Raw genomic sequence first — 19,161 nt, forward strand, 5'->3', positions numbered from 1 at the left:
TGACTATCAGGCACACTTGGCAAGTGTAGGAGCGTCTGCCTGATACCGGATGTATATTCACTCACCTTGGTTGTATCTGCGCTTCTTGCTTCGTCTATTGCACTTTGATATTTGATTCACTATAGGCATCTCACTATCTCTCTCGATATCAAGCAGCCAAGATGGCTCAAGCAGACCTCTCATTCCCTCGTACGTACATGTGTATCGTCCGTTCCGGCTTGCCGCGCTAATGTAACAGCTGCTTCATTCTCCTTCCAGTGCTCAGTCAGTTGAGCAAAGAACGAGCTGTCTACGGTCTACGAAATGGCGACCATGAGCGATACAGGTGAGTCTCATGTACGCTCAGACTGGGCTTGAGCTCAGATGAATCGTCTTGTAGGCGACACTGTACCAACAAGATTCATCGACTTCGAACGACCACCGGCCAAACGTGTGGTAAAGGCAAGCAGTACAAAGCTCCTCCTAAATTAGAAGTAGAGAACGTCAAGGATGTTCGGTAAGCCCAGCTGGCAAGGCTTCTAAATCGTCTACAAACTGATACACTCGCATAGTCATCTTCAACTGTTACTCTTCTCAGCCGAGAGAGCGCTAGCCCATTCACACGAGTTCAAAGCCCAAAAGGCTAAACCGAACCCTTCCTCTTCGCCTTACCACCTCAAGAAGGACCAGATCTCTTGGCTCAGACGTTCCCTCAAGCTTTCCACAAACCTCTTTGATCTAGTCAACGCCCTCACTCAACAAGACCAAGTCGCCGGAGTCAAGCTTAACACGCGCACTAAGGTGGAAGTGACCATCTATCATCTCTTAATCAGGTCAGAACTGTATTTCGAGAAAGCAAACTACGGCAACTGCTTGTACGACCTAGTGGCCGTGCGAAAACTCTTGACCATCTTGAATGGGAACTCCAAGAACTCTTACGACGAAGCCTTGAGCAACGAATTCATCGATCTCGATGAACCTTTGATCAGATATTGCGCCTACAAATTGGGCAGATCCGAGTCTCACGATATTCAAGGTATAGTCAATGACATCGAGGACAAAACGCTAGAAGAAGAATCGTTACCCGGCTACATCTCGCTTGCTGATCAATTGAAAGAGGAACTCTCGGGTCAGATGGAAGTCGACAAGGCCAAGCTCCAACCTATCGTATTTGCCGAACAGCCAATTGAGCTCAGAAACCCAGAATTGGTCAACGTCATGATTAAAGTCCAAGAGACTCTCGGAAGATTCGAGAGCAAGAAGAGCAATAATAAGAACAGGAGCAAGAATGTCAGTATGAAGGGATGGGATAAGGTCTTGAGTGTGCTGGGTGAGGCGGAAGGTGTTGCCAGACGGTTGAAGGATGATCACGAGGTATGTCACGATCACTACTTGAATTGTTCTTGTCAGAGGTATCGATGTCATCATCACCGATTACACGGACGAAAGACGATTACACCAGCTAAAACGAGCTTCGAAATGCAGGCTTCCGGCTCTTCTACTTCTCTCCGGTCCACCCAAATCACGACTTCGCTCAACCTCGCTCATGCTTATATTGTCCACTCGCTGCTGTCTCACCGGATCCAACGAGATCTCTCGCTTATCGACACTCTTTCTTCCAACTTCTCCAACTATCTGCCTGCCAGTGTGGGAGATACCAAGATTAAAGGCGGTAAGACCCGTGTCGAGGAGGTAGTCAAGGGTCTGGGAGGAATCATCAAGCTTCTCGATACCGTTCTGCAGAGTCTGAGGGGTATTTCGGAGCTCAGTATCGTTCAAGAGAAAGAGGGTGTCAGAGTCGGCGTAGAAGGGCTGGAGAATTATTACCACGCCTTGAAGTAAGTCAGGTCTACTCGTTTTGAGCGACAAAGGGATTGACGAGGTCTATTCAGGTGCTTCACTCTGGCTCGACTCCATTGCCTTCATCCCACCCCATCATACTCTTCGGCAGTATCGCTTTTCCAAAAGGCAACCACGTCAATCAATCAAGCGAGGTCCTCTCTGATCGAACCGATTACGACAATCGAAGAAGAAATCGTACATATATCTTCTGAGCAGATTGACGCTCTCGAGAACGATATCAACGTGTTAGATGTCGGCGCGAAGAAAGGACTGTTCTCGCAAAATATCGAGAAGCCCGTCTTCTTCGATATGGCATTCAATTATATCGATATCCCATTCGACGAGTTGGAAGTTCTGAGTGGCAAGAAAGAGAAATCAACGCAGACAACTACCGGCATCGTAGCTGAGAATCTGGCTAGTGTTAGTAATAAAACTGTGGAAGGGATCAAGAAATTGGGTAGAGAGACCAGAGAAACCACCCCAGCGGTCGAATTGCGACCTACTGCCCCTCATACAACTGCACGAAACGCCAAGCAGCCTGCGAAGGAAGATGACGATGAAGACGAAGTAGGAACGGAAGATGAAGGTCGAAGGCAAGGTCAAGGTGGTCCGCAGGAAGGCAAGAAAGGTTGGCTTGGGGGCTGGTTCGGCCGAGGGAAATAAATAATCTCAGTGTGGGAAGGGTATAATGTGAATGCATGGTCTCGAAGTATCATAATGATGCAGGTATAGTCTGAGACGCTGCGCTGTATCGGCAGACATGCGCCGCGGACCACTCAGTATCAATGCTAGGTGGGTATGACCATCGATTAGGCCGCTGCCGAACGGTGGTCGGAAGGCGATGTTGTGTAAATTGGACAGCTCAATCCCATTTGACCTGTTAATTTTACATCGTCAGAGTTACTCCAATCAGACGTCCATACCTTTTCTACATCTGGATCGAACAGACGTACCTCGGGGTTCAACTTGAATTTATCGTATGACTCTCGATTGAAAAAGGATATCTCAGTTTCGTTCTCTGCGAAGCCAGTTTTGCGATTGTCAGCTTGTACTCTAGGCATGTCGAATCTCAGGTGGAACGATCATGATTATGGCGGATCCACGACTCACGAGCGCCGATGTCTTTCAGTATGCTAGAAGGATCGAGTATCCATTCATCGTGATCCAGATTGATGATGAGATTTGTTGTCTAATCAGAGGTAAAGCAGTCTTGGTGTTAGTGGAGACAGCACGCAGAAGGATGATGATGTGTTATCATGAAAGGCTGATTCACCTTGCTACCGTGAGCCAGTGTGTACAGCTTCATCGTGTCTACAGGTCAGGCGATTCATCAGCGTACTTCGAACAAATCCGACGGACGGCCATCACTGATTTTTGAGCAGGTCAGGCATTTGGAGTCTGACTCACCTAATACAAGCGTTCGATACGGTTTGTAACCCGACTGAGTCTTGATCTCTTTCAACCCATTCGTATCATCAGCATCTCTTTGCTCTCTTCCAGTGAAAGAGCCGAACATCTCCAATGAGATTTCTCTCAACTCGTCCCATTCCACCTCAAATCCCATTCTTTTCCCTTGTTTCCCGCTGACACTCTTCTCTCGATGTAGAAACTCACCATTCCTAACCAATTCCATCAACGCCCCAACCGTCAACTCTTCCAAGTTCAAATGCTTAACCACCATACTCTTCTGCGTCCTAAATTCGAACGACTTGATAATGCGTATCGTCAACGTCGCGTCTGTTATCGGATTTCTTTCAGTCGAGAGGAGTTGATGGTTCTCCTCGTGTTGCGGGTTCCATTCCGGTACCGACATTGTGAAGCTATCTTGGGTCTACAAGCGGACGAGGATCAGTGTGATGGGAAAGAAGATTACCGAGGTGAATAGAAATGAGTACCCGGTGACTAATGTGTGTTGCCTGTCCGATCAAGCGATGGAAGAAGACAAGAAGCAGAATCATTAAATTGATAAACACAAATTTCGAAAGGCCGTGCCTTCATCCGAACCGGATAACGTTACCTTGTCGATCAACAACGATTCATCCTCATCCTCGTCATCATCTTCGCTTTCTCTGAGTCTCCTTTCGCCCAGTCCTTTCTCGCAACGCAGAGATGCCAGAGCGTGGAAGGCAGGAAAGGTATCCATCAGAAAGGATGTGCGATGCGCCGTTGCACATGCGAAATCTGCTTAGCGATAAAGTACGCCGCTGCGTTACACCTTCTATGCCATCTACTCGCCTCCCACCTTCCGCATACTTCAATTTCACAAATCCACATGCTTACATGAATATAAATTCTTGAGGAATCATCACTGCAAGCATCACTGATCCAATCAAGACCACACATTGCAAGTGCTTGCTACTCAATGTACTTCTTCAACTACCTCATGTCATGTACTGCAGAAGCAAACATCAGCATGACATCATTGCAGGTCACAGTTGCAATTGCCATGCATGTTCACACAATGATTACCAATCTTGTACAACTGTACGGCTATGCTGTGCATGGCATTGCAAGTTCACATAGCTGTGATGTGTTATCAGCCGTACAATACGGCTGCCCTATGCAGGTGATTACCAATACTGTACGGTCCAGATGTGATATTGCATCATTATTTGCAAATCAGTACTCAAATTTTGGGAGTGTGTGACTAAATTGAAAGGCTGTATGCAAGTGGAGGTGTATGCATCTCAAGGCAGAAAAGCTGAATGAGTCATGCATTCTTCAAAATGTGTTACTCAGCCTTCTAGGCACTAGTCTGTATGAAAATGTGAAATCATTCAGGGTTGATTGGCAATTTGGTGTGACAAATCAGGACTTGTCACTTGTGACATGGTGGAGGTTGAAAGAGATATAGACTCATACCCCTTTTGTCCTTTTCTCTTTTTTCTTCTTACTTTTCCCACACTCTCCTTCTTTTTTTCATTCTCTCACCAAACACAACTGCTCTTACCTGTCACATTTTTTCAACTCTAAGTCCTTTGATACAAATAAACACAAGTGAGTAATCTAAGTGACTTTTGCTCTTTTGAAGTATTTTATCTGGACCCTGATATCAACGTGTCTCGGTAACTCACGCTGATCTAATAATAATAATAATGTCCTTTCAGCTTTCGGCGCGTCGACTGTCGAAAATCCAATAGCCAAAATATCGTCTATATCTCCCGCGCTTCTTTCCCGTCTTCTTCGAAAAATGCCTCCTGCTCGAGCGTCCACCGCCAACGCCAACTATACTGCGGCCGGCGCATTATCGGACGACTCGGACCTCGATGATTTTCTCGATGAACTTGAAGACGATGAAGAGGACATCAAGCCCAAGAAGAAGGGTCCGCCCAACGTTGCGGAGATCCTCAAAGGTCAGATTGGCAAACCGCATAATCTCATGATTGCGACCAAAAGCTTACATGGTGAGTGACATGTCAATGCTCCGCGGCGCATACGGACTTCCCTGCCGCTCATTCGGTGTGCTGACTTGCCTACTGGATGTAGGGATGATCCATACTGGGTCGGTCAATCTCAATCCCGACTATCAGCGAGATGTCGTTTGGACGGAACCAAAGCAACTGGGTCTGATTCAGTCATTGTTCTTGGTGAGCACTCTTATTCACCTTTGGCCCTTCCCCTTTTCCTTTCACCTTTTGCGACATCCTTTTGCGATATCTCTTCCGGCTTTTGCGCACATCAGCTGATTCACAAGTCTCAGAATTACTACGTACCACCCATTATTTTCGCTGTCACAAAAGACGAGTATGGACAAGAGGAGCGTGTGTGTATCGATGGAAAACAACGATGCACCTCCATCGCCTATTTCATGGACGGCAAAATTCCCTTCATCTCGCCGAACACCAAGGAGAAATTCTGGTACACCAAATTCGAAGGGACAAGGGGTAAAAATTTGCCCAAAGAGTTGAGGAACCAGTTCGATCTCATTCAGCTTACAGCCGTAGAGTACCACAACCTCAGCGATGAACAACAGAGGGATATATTCCGTGAGTTATTCCATCCGTTCGCGTTGCAAGGAAATCAGCTCACCGGTGGCCTTGCAATAAATCAGAACGAGTACAGTTGGGTGTTCAACTGTCGTCCGCGGAGAAATTGGCTGCGCACGCGGGACCATGGCCTACGTGGATCGGCGAACTATTGAAGCGATATGTCAATCATGACGATACGCTAGGTCACAAGCTGGACTGGCTTACCACAAGGGGTCGTCCCTTCCAGAACATGGCCGGTTTGGTCGCTCTTTGTCGTGAGAGCAGTCCCAATAAGATTTGGGTTCCAAGTAACGGACAATTGAAAACCTTTGTCGCAAGAGCTGATCAGGTGAGTCAGTCCTACTTATGCAGTGTATTATCCTGGGTAGACATGGAGGCTAATGGATCTGCAGCCCGACGAAGCCTTCAAGTTGCGAGTCCAGTTGGCCTTGTCCATCTTCATCAACATCGCTTATAACTACTTTGAGGAAGCGTTCAAGACCACGACCACCACACGAATTGCCCCAGTCGGTAAGTTTTGCTTATCCAGTCAGTCAATATGCTGAAGGCCAAATGCTGACTTGAAGATACTGTCCCACTCGGAAAGAGTTCTGGTTCTCGGGTTATCTCATCTACGCTCGAATGGGTTTCCTCTCCGTCCAATCTCTTGCGCAAGAGATCGGTAAAATGCGAGCTATGATTCGAAGACACGTCCCCGGTAACGTGTCTGCCAATTCGCTTGTGTTCGGGTTACTTGGCGATTTCATCAAGGCTATCCCTAAGAAGCGAAAGAACAATGAAATCCCAGCTGCTGAGCAATACGAGCAGGACGACGACGTGGACGAAAGAGATGCTCGAGCGCTCAAGAGGTCAAGAAGAGCTGAAGAATCCGATCCGACCTATAACGACGAATGGACAGAACGAACTATCTCTGGACCTGGTAAAGCCAATACTCGATCCACCGCTGCCAGTTCCGCCAACAGCTCCAATACCGCTCAGCAAGCAAGACCTGCGCCTCTCAACGTTGCTACGGCTTCTGCATCCGCTAATGGGAGACCAATTGCTGGATTGCCCACACCCAAGACGAGCGGTACACCTCAACCGCAGGTATACAACCAACAATCTGTAAATGGTCAAGTGAGCTTTCCCCCGATTACTCATATTACCACACTCTAGGACAAGGCTGACGTGATATATTGCCCCGTTAATAGCAACCTGCAAATGGTCTGGGCAACACCTCTCACGATTGGCGCGAATACACTCAAGATCGAGTCAGAGCTCAATACGCTCAATCAATGTCACAGAACCCCCAAGTCCCCAATCAGAACCCGAACCAGACTTACGGTAGATAGATAAATCCCGCGATGTGAATGGGAGATGAGACTCTGGACTTGCTCGTGCTTCTTTATCCTTTCTGTATAAGCGTTGGGAAGTGCAGAACGAGGTGGAAGATATACGATTTTGCCTGTGACACAAAGAAGCGGCACAAAAGAGAAATCACAAGATATATAGCAGTAATGACCTCACCATTGCTCTAACAACCTTGCTCAATATCAGCACATTGAAATATTGATACTGGCTTCTGTTCATAGACATGTATCTTGCGAATAACAATCAGGTGCACTCTGGAATCTGCTGTTCGCAAGGATGGATATTTATTCACTTGTTCACAAAGGTGACAATGCCATGCAAGAACCAACTAACCAGATACAAAGCTATACGTACAATGCCGCTCGAATTCCCCAGGTTCTCATCGAATCTCTTTGCTGCTTATTTGTTTGCCTTAAGCTGAGCCTTCCTGATCTCTCTTGATTCCAATATGATCATCGACCCGATCGACCAATTCGCTCAAGACGCTCTCGATCATGTCCACTCGACACATCAGACTCTGATTCCTGTCCAATCTGATGAGTGGCGGTATCCCTATGCCTATACCATGTGCGGGCGCAGCGGAAGATGAAGAAGGGATTGTAGGTTTGAGAGCGTCAAATATTTGCGGTACAATTTGTTTTAATGGTAATTCGGTTATCGGACCTGTTATTTCGATGTCGGGCCTACGATCCGGACCTTTAGGCTTGGACGACGATTGGATCAAGTAATGCGACAATGCAGGGATGAGTATCACATCCAGAGCATACCTACCAGAACAGAATACCATACATCAGTACTCCCTCATCATCAAAGCATGAGTGAACAGAATGAGGGGCGGAGCATATTCCAACGTAAATGCAAATGTAAACGCAAAAAGAGAGATGCTCACCTTCGTCCTTTGTAATCCTTGAAAATCCTGTACGTCCTTATATCCAGAATTATCAATTCCCATCCCCTTCCCTTGAGCGGGTTGACCTGTTGGAAGAACGGTAAAGTGTTCTTCAACAACCCGAAGAACTCCCTCCCAACGGCTCCCTTCGGTACATCTAGTAAAGGCGTAGATGCCAATTCGGTCAATCTAGCACTGAGCAGTGAGGATAGTCTTTCATGAGGGTTGTTGTCCTCGAGGTTTGTAGTCGATATTGATGGGGATGATGAGGATTGGGCGGAGGTTTTCGATAAGAGGACTTGGTAGGAATCGTCAACCGGTACATAGGTGATCGAAGCTTTGTATTCCTTGGCATAAGACAGAGTCGCTGTACGCAGGTCAAAGGAGAGCATCTTGATATCGGAGAATTCAGCATACTTGTTAAGTCGATTGACTGCGAAATGCGAAAGTGGTCAGCCGGCAAAATCAGAACAAAAAGACTGAGGTGGAAAGCCCAATACTCACCTTCTCCAGCAACCACGATGACCTTGCTCAACCTCTCCCATTGTTCGAGGAAAGCAGGTACACAACGCTCGATATCTTTCGCTCTGAATTTCACGATGGACGAAGCGGGATCGAAAGAAATATCCTCCGAATGAGCTTGACTTGAATTGGTACTTGTGTCTCTGGAAGTGGTGGGTGTTTGAGCCATGGACGATTGCTGTTGTAGACGAACAATCGTTGTTACCTGATTCGATTATCGCGCATCAGCAAAAGTCGATCTCAATCTTCCCTCAACGTTCGAGCCATATGGGAACGAGCGAAGATCTAGAACTCACCTCGCATCTTCCCCCAGTCCACCAGTTCTCGATTTGCATACCGACTTTAGGCATCGCGACGTCCACTGCTGCTCCTCGCTTCCCATCTCTCAGTAGATCCCGTACGTCTACGCAGATGGTAGGGACCATTCCTGCAAGTGCGGAAGTCGACCGTGTCGAGCTAGCGCCCGAGCTGGACTGAATCGCCGAGGGATACTGAGCGGTGAATGGGATGTTTCGTTCTTTCAGTTGATTCTCAATTATCGTCTGTGCGACCAGAGCACTACGACAGTTTTCATGTCAGTCCTTGTCATCAGGTTTAGCGGCGTGACGCGGTACACTTCGACTCACTTGGAGTATATGAAGAGGTTTTTCAAATCCTTATTACCGATCTCGAACCTGTTCGCACGGATACAGTCAGCCGTTACACCTGTACGTACGAGACAGAGTGAACATATGAGTGAACTCACGGTGATGTATTCAGCGTTGCTTCAACCTCTTTACCCTTTTCTCTCGATCTCAACCTCTCCAGATCAAGCGGTACTCTATCGTCTACAGCGGACTTCATCCCGATGCCCATACCGCTCTCGCTGGGCACCTTGATGACCTTGAGCATCTCAAAAGCTAGACCGCTTTGTGTAACTTTGGTCACAAAATAATATGCAGGTGATGATAGGACAGGTATGAGGATTGTCGTTGCAGGGTGTAATTGGACTTTGGCAAGGTCTTGCGAACGTAACGCTAATCTCCTTATCGGTTTCCAGCCTAATTGTCGCATTTGATCCTCCAAATTCTCCATGACGATCTGTTTGTGAGTAAGGATCAGCTTGGTGCTCTGGCCTGGGAATGGCCTTCGATTATCAGATGACTCACAGCAACGGTCAATCTGCCTATATCATCCACCAACCTAGTCTTTCCATCATTGATACTCTTCGTGGCCAGTTCTACCCGATTGGCTCTGGCTTCATTGCCTATACTTCCGTCGTCTTCGATCTCGACATAACCACTGTACGCGGATACTCCAATGAGCAGACTGGAGACGTTCAGCCGCGATGGCAGAGGTATGCGAAGTGTGAGCGGACATGATGAGTCTGGATCTTCTGTCTCTTGTAATGTAGGTTGATTGAGTAAGGATAGTATGAATTTCGGCGATGATACCAATGAAGAAGCTTGAACTCTTGTCAAATGGGCGGCATGAGCGCGAGCAGAGGTCAAAATTAGGGTTTCCATGTCCAGTGAAGCGGGGTCCTGTAGTCTGCTATTAGACTTTCTCCGAGCAACTTGACGATCTTTCACTAGACTCACTATCTGAAGTACGCCTCCATCCATCACATCTCCCACTCTCAAGCCACCTCCTGCGCCCAGTTCGCCCACCTCCCATCTCAATCCGAGACGAAGGCTGAGCACTCTCTCACTAGGCGTCAGTCCACCCGACGCTATATCTGCGATGAAAGAGTCGGCTTCATTCTGTGAAACGTTCGCTTCGTTCAGAGAGATGCTGAGTATACCGCCAACGAGAGGTGAACGAGCCGCTCCGGCACTGGCTGCAGGAGGTGGCCTTTTACCGACTGCTGCTTGCTGTTGCTGAGCTATCACTGCCGGTCGAGGTCGACTATTAAGATCGTGCATTTCAGCGCTGTGCTATGATGAGCCTGTGATACAAGTGAAGAGTAATCTCACATCCAATATTTCACCTTTAGCGTCTTTGTTTCTCGGTCAATTTCCACTCGCAACTGATTTCGCCATTTCCCGACACTCAGCGACATAGCTTGGGTGAACAGGATCTCAAGTTGATATGACAATGATAAATGTTCTACAATCATGAGCGCTTATCAGCTCTGGAGTAATGACTCCATAGGTAACGTAAATAACGACTCACGGATGAAATTATAAATTCGAACCAAAGGTGCATCCACCACCTGATCCTTGATTGCTTCCGGTCCTGCACCATCGACCGGCACTTTCTGAATAGGTGCTCCGTCCGGCGCGACTGCAACAGCAGTACCGACCTGATCCCCTTGAGTTTTCTGTCCTGTGCCCTGGCTAACCTCTTTCGCTTGGATGTCTTCCTGTATTGTATCTCTAGGCGGTAATATCTCCAAATTTGCTAGATCCAAGATACTCTGCCGTTCTTCTCCCGTAAATATCTTGCCGGCTTTTGTAGCATCGGACTCGCCTCCAGGATCATCTACACCTTTTTCTCGATGCCGCCATCGCCATTCGACGCCTGTCAACCACCATTTACTTTCTACTCCGAAGCCGACAATCGTCATCCGTATTCGCCAACCATTCTCTCCACCTCCAGTGAAATACACTTGTCCATCTTCTATACCTTCAACTACCAATTCCGGCGGTATATATTCTGTGCACCGTAATCTATACTTGATGTGTCTGTTGAGCCTCTTCAGTAATTTGAGGATAGCGGAGTTGGTGAGAGGCGGTTTGGGGATGAATGGTTCGGTTATAGACGTGGGAAGTCGATTGTATGTCCCGGTCGTCAAGAGCGCGATAGCGGTGAGTAAATCGGGATTGCGCTCCCTGCCAGATCATGGAAGTCAGCAGCAGACTCCAACCAATGGTGATAGGATGCCTAGGCCTGATCTGGGAATGATCAGCGCAGACTCACCTGAGAGATTCCACTAATTTAGTGACGTGTTGTAGGTGAACTACAGCATCATCATGCTGTCTGTTCTGGTGTTCCATGAATTGAGCTAACCGCCTGGAATCCGTCACTTTGCCTTTGACAAGTACATCTTCATTATCCCCGGAGCCTATGATGGCCTTCCCTTTGCCCTTATTATTGGAAGACACGGATGCCGGCGAGGTATCATCCCCGTTTGAATGGGGAGTAGGGAAATTATTGAAATTCCCATTTGGTCCATTTATCTGATTCGACGCATGGTTGACCGAAGAAGAAGAGCTAGCAGCCGCAGAAGAAGAGCGAACATCGACAGCTGCCTTCCATCTTAGGACAGCTAGATACTTAAGGAGGGCTTGACGTGTGGTGGTAGCGTAGTTTATTATATGTTTGGGTTTTTGTTTGGCCGATAATGGAGGTAATCTAGCGAAATCCAAGTTTCTCGAGTCAGCTTGTCCACCCCTGTTCAATCCAGTACACGCTATATGTGTTACAGCAGCTCACACTTCGGCTAAGAGGTACCGCAGATCCCCATACCCTTTCCTGACCAGTCTATTTAAGAGCGGACCAAGGGGTGCGTTCTCGCCCTCGAAATAAGGTGGTAGTTCGTCTTCAATCTGTTCGGGCGTCGGAGTCGGATAGGCAAACCACGGTTCATTACCAAGTTGAGGATTTCTCGGTCCTTTGGTGGATGGTCCAGTTGAACTAGATGCGTGATTTGATGCATCTATATTTCCATTGCCTCCTGGAGCGGTGGATGTTGCTTGACCTGTACCAGGGCCAGCGGAAGAAGAAGCCATTCTGCGCTGGCTTTGGGGAGCCTTTGAGACATACAATGTCTACAGGCTGCTGACCATTTCGAAGGGAGATGAGAGGGCGTGTGCAATCGCGTGTATATCTCAGAATGACGGGTATAGAGGTAGAAGAAGGATGTTAAAGAAGCAGTTCACACTTGGTTATGGGATTCTTGTGTATGCAGTTGATTCGTGACGAACGGTTTAATGCTAAAAGGGCCGTCAATTAGGCAGGCTAAATATGAGAAGACACGGTGCGCCTTTTTCCATTTGTCCGCTGATCGGTCTTGTCCGCTCGAACGAATGATGACCGAGATTGACAGAAGAGTTGATAATCCGATACGTAGTAAATTCGTCACAACAATCGTCAAAAACGCTCTGAACACCGTCATCCGAGCGACCTAAGCATCAGGTAGCTTGCCCGCTGTACACATAAGAAGATCCCAGGGACCATCAACGGGTGGAGCTTGTCTTTGCCCTGTCCAAGAAAGTCTAGCTCTCGAAAGAACGAAGTCAGACAGCTACGATGTCCGTCGATACGCAATCGTTGCTGAACGTCCTGGAACGAGCCCAAAAGCCCGATAGGCTAGGTGGTCTAGTCAAAGAAGCCCTAGTGCTCATAGAAACCGTGCTCAGCGAATTAGGGTGAGTGGCCACGCTCTTCTTCGTAATACATCCAAAATACTGAGCTCCTTAGCTAATCTTCTTGCATGACCGATAGTGAAGAATCCGTCGCGATGTCTTTTAACGGAGGAAAAGACTGTAAGCTCAGATTTCTGACAATACAATCGTACCCAACTGAGTATGTGTATCATGCTATAGGCACCGTCCTCCTGCACATTTACGCTGCTGTTTTGTATGCCAGACACACTCAATCATGCCAAACGTCCTTACTTCCTCGACCTGATCCCTCAATCCAGATCCCCTCTCCATCTTCGTCCTCTTCTGAGCGACAACCTCCTTTGATAACCAACACCCCATCGGAAGGCTCGTCCAATCCTCCTTCCTCAAGCACAACCCCAAACAAAAACACAAGTAACGGTATCCCCGCAAAAAACATCTCTCACGCAATACACCATCTCCCTCAATCCGATCTACCTTACCCGCCTATACGCAGCATATACATAACAGCCCCCAACCCTTTCTCCGAGCTCGATCAATTCGTTCTGAGCTGTACGAAGCTGTACAAATTAGATCTCTACAGGTTCGGAGGGGGTATGAAGATTGCCCTGGAAGAATGGCTGAATGATGAAGAGGGCGGGAAAGGGTGTAAATGTGTTTTAGTCGGCACGAGGAAAGGTGATCCGAATGATAGTGAGTCGGCTTTATGTCATGAAATTGCTGGTCCGTCTTCTTGACCTTGGAAAATGGTGTATGGTATATGCAGTTTAGGACAAGGTGGCAACAACTTGCTAACGTCATTCTGATTGTGATCACAGATGTCAAAGTCCTAGCACCGACAGACCCCTCATGGCCCCAATTCCTACGCGTGCACCCTGTCCTGCATTGGACTTATGCGGACGTATGGGATTTCCTGCGCGAGCTCAACGTCCCGTATTGCTCTTTATACGATGAAGGGTGAGGCTGGAGCCACGTCATTCTTGCTCGAAACTGGAAAAAAACACACCTAGAGCTGACTCATCCATGAATACGTGGTTCCATCATAGGTATACATCATTAGGATCGACTACCAACACTTCACCTAATCCCTTACTGAAAAATTTCAATTCTCCAAGTGGCTGGGATCCAGCATATATGTGTGAGTCGATCAATCCATCACATGAGAAATGTCATTCCCATCCTGTTTTCTCCTTGTTTCTGTTCGACTTCATTTTTTCTCGGACTTGCACTAACCCATTGCTATCTTTCGCCTTTCGCCTTTCGCCTTTCGATCCGATCTACAGTGAAAGACGCTTCGCAAGAACGAGCAGGAAGGCATTGACACAGCCACGAGCCATGAGGGTGTAGTGGTGCATCGACATGAATGATCAATAGAATATCTCCCTACAGTATAGAAGGACAAATATAGTATACCTAGCATAAAAAGTTGTATTTTTGCTTCCAACAAATCTCGAGTATACCCAACAAAACACACCAAATAACAAGCCTGCCTACATTGTCAAATCCAGAAATGGATAAATCCATCTTGTCCTGATGAAACATACAGTTGTTTCGCCCCCCGGTATACTGATACTGTGTCTTCATCTTCGCATTCTATTGGGACGCAAATGGCAAGTGATAAAACCTACATCAATGCCACGATGCAAAGGTGCAACGATGACATGACAATACGCTTATGCAAAACGAAACAGAACAAATTGATCTAACTCGAGCCCAAAACCCACTAATCCCGACAAATGATCGTATCTGTGCCCTAAATCCTCTTGGAATGATATATTCGCCTTGACCCAGTCCAATTAATCACTCTAAATGCTATGCTTTAAAAGACCGAAAATCCAATTTCTTCAGCCGGAGGAAAACCCCACGACCCAAGACCCAAATCCACATATATACAGAATCAAAATACAGAATCAAAATGAACAAAATGCAAAACGCAAAACGCAAAACGCAAAGTGCAAAGCGCAAAATGCAATTTCCATATCCCCATTGCCCCTATCCGCATACTCCCACAGTCACCGAATCCAAGACTGATCACCTCCTCGAATCAAAGCTTGCCCTTCTATCACTCCCATTCCCTACAGCAGCCAAGAAATCATTACTCCTTTTCTCATCTAGACTCGTCCTATTCTTCGTTTCTCCCTGTCCATTACTCAACGTCCGTCTCATCTCACTCGGACTATCCGGTATTTGCCTCAATTTCTCGAATTTCTCATCTTCTTCTTCGGCATTCCCATTATTCAGGTTCAGATTCAATTGAGTCGTCGAATTCACTAAATCGTCTTCTGATGCTGTCGAAGCTAATCGTTCCTTAGCATTCAAAGGCTTATTATTATTGCTGTTGATATTGATACTATTCCCATCCCTGGTGGCAGCCGATAATTTCGGTGTCGGCGTATCAGGTGCATTACCTATCGGAGGGAAATATTCCGGTTGCTGCTGCTGTTGGTGTTGCAAAAGTGTCTGAGATATACTGCCTGGTGGACCAGCATGAGGATATCCTCCATTCCCATGCCCATTCAACATCGGGAAAGACTGTGTCGTAGGCGTACCCAACGCTGCACTCCCTTGACCCTGGTAAGAGGGTGGTTGGGGGAATCGGACCGGTGCGCCAGGAGCAGAGAATGGATTATATCCAAATGCGTTCGGCGAAGTGACGGGTATACCAGGTGAGAAAGGGCCAAACTGATTAGACGAGTTCATGAAATGGTGTAAAGGCGGAGTTTCGGGATAGACAGGTGCGTTGAAGACGAATCCAGGCATCGAGGGTGTCATAGGTGGTAATCCCCTTGTTTGCAAAGGAGAAAGTGGATTGGGCTCGCCCATAGGTGGAAAAGACGGCATGGAGATCGGTCCGGGATGGTGCAGTTGACGGAAATTAGGTGTATGCTGATGAAGACCCGGCGTTTGCTTTGAGCCGGGGCCTGGACCAGGTCGTCCGGGTGTTTGATGTTGCAATGAAGTATTCAAGCTCCAAGGTAATTTCGCTACTGGCGAGCTTGCCGCGCTTTGCTGTGATTGCACACTTGTTCGTCTACTGGTATCTAGAGGGGCGAGACCGTCCGGTGCGGTATCGTCCGACGCTGGAGGAGCTTCAGCAGATGCTGTGGCTGGTGACAGTACTCCGACACTGGTGAGAGCAGAACCGATTTGATCGGGTGTCGAGCCATTCGCTGGAGGTGCTTCCCCGCGTGACTGTCGCTCAAGGTGAGCTCGTATGCGTTGACCGTGTACTTCTCGTCTGCGCTTATACGTCAGCTCGTCCTTTGTTGTTATTTCGGTCACGCAATGTATTAGGCTCACTCGTTGAACATGGTTACCGCTCTAGCTGCATCTTCGACCTCGGCGAAGAGAGCGGTTCCAAATCCTCTAGGTCTTCCACTGGCATCGGTAGCAACGTCCGCGCGGATGATCGTTCCAGCTGGTCTGAGCAGGTCCTTCAAATCTTGCCACTGTATGGACAACGGTAACTAGTATCGCAGAATTAGCAGGTCAATAAAGCAAATGGAATGAACGACCTACATTGGAGACGAAAATGACTCTATCATGCAGAGTCTCAGGTGGGCCTAGACCCATACCTTGATGAGCGAGCCCTTCGAGCTGAGGTATTGGCGCAATTCCAGCAGGCGCGCGGGGTACAGCAGGCGGACTTCGACCTAGACCTTCGGAACCAGTTGACGGTGGTCCGGCGGGCGCTAAGGCTTGATGAGATCCGGAAGGTGAAACGACGGTCGACACGCCTGCAAATGGAGGAGGCGGTAATGAGCCCAAATTGCCAGGCGGAGGAGCTCTACCAGGTGAGATTGGTTTGCCTTGGCTTGAAGCAGGTCTTGAGGTACTTTCTCCAAGTGGTGGACGAGGCGATGTGCTTCGAGGAGCAGGCACAGCTACGGACGGATCAGGTGAAGTTGAGTGTGAGAACGGTGTATGCGATTCTCTCCGTATATGATTCTGCACAGGAAGAGGAGTTGTTCCCGCCGACAAAGAACCGGCGAGAGGAGACGCTGCAAGCTGAGGATAAGGTTGGCCGCCGGTGTTTTGTACGCTGATAGGCAGAGAGACTGAGGGATAGAGGGAATGGGGTGATTGAGAGGAAGAAATCGGCGATGAGCCGCTGATCCCCATCGGCGGAGCCATCGGTGCAGGTGCTAAGCCTGACATCAACATGCCGTGAGAGCCTGAGTGGCCGGCTCCACCAGGAAACGGCGGTCGATTTGGGCCTGGTATCCAGCTGTTCTGCGGGGCGAGATGGGATGACATGGGATACGGTGGATGTCCACTTGAGTGGTACGCGAAGACTCCTGGTCGGTGAGGATGGGCTACGTGGTGAGTCTGCGGTTCATACTCGGGTGGAAGACGGTCTGGTCGAACTTCGAGGGTTCGCGTTTGCCATGTATATCCGTTGTAGCGGTCTATGCCCCTGATCAGTCATCGACAGATTAGGGGGAATGACAAGTCTGACATACCTATTGCTCGGGCCGCATCTTCCCTACTTCCCATCAAAACAGTCCCGTATCCTCTACTCCTATTATCCGGTCCCAGGCTCACGTCCGCTCTCAAAACGGTCCCGGCCTTCCTAAACAGGTCTTTCAGATCTTGCCAGCGGACTCGGTATGGCAGCTAACATACATGCTAGTCAGCTACTTCCGGCCACTGAGTTGTACGGGATCGAATACTTACATTGCCTACAAAGAGATTCACTCTCCCATCTACACCCACCGCGGAAGGCAACAGATTGGTCATAAGAGGCGTGACGGATCTATTTATACCTAGATCCCCTTTCTGTCAGCCAGGATGCAACAGACCAACAGCAGTAGAAGCATGTAGTACAGCAGTGTGACTTACTCTCGGGGAACTCAGGTTGCACAGGTATTGGAGGAGGAGCATTCGCCATGGCAGCCGCAATTACAGCGTCGATCTCAGCTGAAGTCGGTGTTCGCGAGGACGAACGTAGCATTTCGAGATGAGGGGCGTGCATCTGCCAGGGTGAAACATCACGATTCAGCTATGCTTTCGAGCTGAACGAAGATTATCTGCAATCTGACGAAAGGTGTGCGCAGACAAGCGGGCTGACAATGACACGTACGATAGGAGATCTACCTCTTTCTGACCCATCCGCCGAACCATCCCCTATTGCTACTCCTAAGGATTCAAGCTTATTTGAAGTGGGTTCGCCATCGACCATTTCCGGAGGTTCCAGTAAAGCGGAAGAAGACATCCTGAGCTGAGCTAAGCAGGGAAAGGCGAGAGGCTGAGCGTGAACTTAAAGATCGAACTCCGACGTCGACTCAGCCGAAGAGGAAGGCTGGTGAGGTGAAATTCGATTTTCCACCTTTGAACCTGGCTTTGGCCTTGGCTTTGGATCTGGGTTAAAGCGTTGATCTGTTGTAGTCTGATTCGAATTGAGGGTGGTAAGTGAAGATTGAAAGGGAGTGACCAGATGAAAGGATTCACAAGACACAGGATCTATCTGGAGTAAGCATCCTGTAATCAGCTCGACCAGTCTTGTTGCTGGGAAAATCGTGAAGATGGGTCGTGGCAAACACTGCCCAGTAATACAGTGCTCTAGTGTTTGCAGTATTACAAGAAGTGTATTCATGTTCATGTCTATGCTTGAGAATGGAGACCGATGGACTCACCCTGATTCGACACACAGCTATATCTACCTAACCCAAAACCAGATACCAGATACCGAATACCGAATAGCGAATAGCGATTATACCATGTACGATGTATATGTAGATTCCGGTCCGCCGCAATGCAGACAAACGATTTGGATGTGTACGTGTGATGTGGATGTGGACGTCATGCGATGTGATGTGATGTGTGGTAAGATCAGAAGCGGCAAATGTTGGTCGAGTCAAGACACAGGAAGGAAGGAGGACGGTGACGCGATGGTTTATCAGAGGAGAAGTAGATGATCAACGTCGTTCGTCAACATGATATGCTATGCTATGCTACGTCACGCGTACTTTGACCCGACAACGGTGAGCGAGCGAAATTAGGGAGAGTGGGATAGGATCAACAGTGGCTGGAGACGGAATAGAAGGTCAATCAATGAGGCTGCACTCTTGAGCAAGATACGATAGATATCTCTCAGTACATGTACATCCTCAATTCCGCGCTAGTGTGGATGAGTGATGGTCGGATCAACTTCCAAACTCAACCGGATATATACTGCTATGCTGCAATCAAACCTTGTTTCACGCTAATCGATCGACTTACCCAATTACCAGTGGCTGCCACTCATCAATTTCTCATATAC

General features: G+C 48.1%; 6 protein-coding genes across 6 annotated transcripts; 3 read left to right on the forward strand and 3 right to left on the reverse strand.

The window, feature by feature from the left end:
* Window positions 1-161: 161 nt before the first annotated feature.
* Window positions 162-2,484, forward strand: I303_100463 (uncharacterized protein; the record flags this gene model as incomplete). The annotated part of the gene is made up of 6 exons (XM_018403834.1): window positions 162-189; window positions 259-325; window positions 380-496; window positions 552-1,353; window positions 1,465-1,817; window positions 1,872-2,484. The coding sequence occupies 6 exons, from the start codon at window positions 162-164 to the stop codon at window positions 2,482-2,484; spliced, it is 1,980 nt and encodes a 659-aa protein (XP_018266488.1).
* Window positions 2,485-2,683: 199 nt separating this feature from the next.
* I303_100464 (uncharacterized protein) lies at window positions 2,684-3,634 on the reverse strand (the record flags this gene model as incomplete). Its single annotated transcript, XM_065968121.1, has 6 exons — window positions 2,684-2,698; window positions 2,775-2,839; window positions 2,932-3,010; window positions 3,095-3,132; window positions 3,229-3,276; window positions 3,436-3,634. 6 exons carry the CDS (start codon window positions 3,632-3,634, stop codon window positions 2,684-2,686), a joined length of 444 nt encoding a protein of 147 aa, XP_065824193.1.
* A 1,377-nt stretch (window positions 3,635-5,011) lies between these two features.
* On the forward strand, window positions 5,012-7,141 carry I303_100465 (uncharacterized protein; the record flags this gene model as incomplete). Its single annotated transcript, XM_018403836.1, has 7 exons — window positions 5,012-5,225; window positions 5,308-5,408; window positions 5,522-5,807; window positions 5,873-6,138; window positions 6,203-6,320; window positions 6,397-6,926; window positions 7,001-7,141. The coding sequence occupies 7 exons, from the start codon at window positions 5,012-5,014 to the stop codon at window positions 7,139-7,141; spliced, it is 1,656 nt and encodes a 551-aa protein (XP_018266490.1).
* A 431-nt stretch (window positions 7,142-7,572) lies between these two features.
* I303_100466 (uncharacterized protein) lies at window positions 7,573-12,284 on the reverse strand (the record flags this gene model as incomplete). Its single annotated transcript, XM_065968122.1, has 12 exons — window positions 7,573-7,927; window positions 8,050-8,482; window positions 8,554-8,776; window positions 8,868-9,129; window positions 9,198-9,245; window positions 9,317-9,651; window positions 9,720-10,094; window positions 10,152-10,458; window positions 10,527-10,659; window positions 10,726-11,384; window positions 11,473-11,907; window positions 11,989-12,284. The coding sequence occupies 12 exons, from the start codon at window positions 12,282-12,284 to the stop codon at window positions 7,573-7,575; spliced, it is 3,861 nt and encodes a 1,286-aa protein (XP_065824194.1).
* Window positions 12,285-12,804: 520 nt separating this feature from the next.
* I303_100467 (uncharacterized protein) lies at window positions 12,805-14,220 on the forward strand (the record flags this gene model as incomplete). The annotated part of the gene is made up of 6 exons (XM_018403838.1): window positions 12,805-12,923; window positions 13,000-13,040; window positions 13,101-13,592; window positions 13,718-13,856; window positions 13,946-14,037; window positions 14,183-14,220. 6 exons carry the CDS (start codon window positions 12,805-12,807, stop codon window positions 14,218-14,220), a joined length of 921 nt encoding a protein of 306 aa, XP_018266492.1.
* A 710-nt stretch (window positions 14,221-14,930) lies between these two features.
* Window positions 14,931-18,114, reverse strand: I303_100468 (uncharacterized protein; the record flags this gene model as incomplete). Its single annotated transcript, XM_018403839.1, has 7 exons — window positions 14,931-16,137; window positions 16,200-16,366; window positions 16,419-17,308; window positions 17,363-17,516; window positions 17,577-17,665; window positions 17,742-17,874; window positions 17,983-18,114. 7 exons carry the CDS (start codon window positions 18,112-18,114, stop codon window positions 14,931-14,933), a joined length of 2,772 nt encoding a protein of 923 aa, XP_018266493.1.
* Between the last annotated feature and the right edge of the window lie 1,047 nt (window positions 18,115-19,161).

Source organism: Kwoniella dejecticola, chromosome 1 (assembly GCF_000512565.2).
Source record: "Kwoniella dejecticola CBS 10117 chromosome 1, complete sequence".
In the NCBI taxonomy this organism is placed as follows: Eukaryota; Fungi; Basidiomycota; class Tremellomycetes; order Tremellales; family Cryptococcaceae; genus Kwoniella; species Kwoniella dejecticola.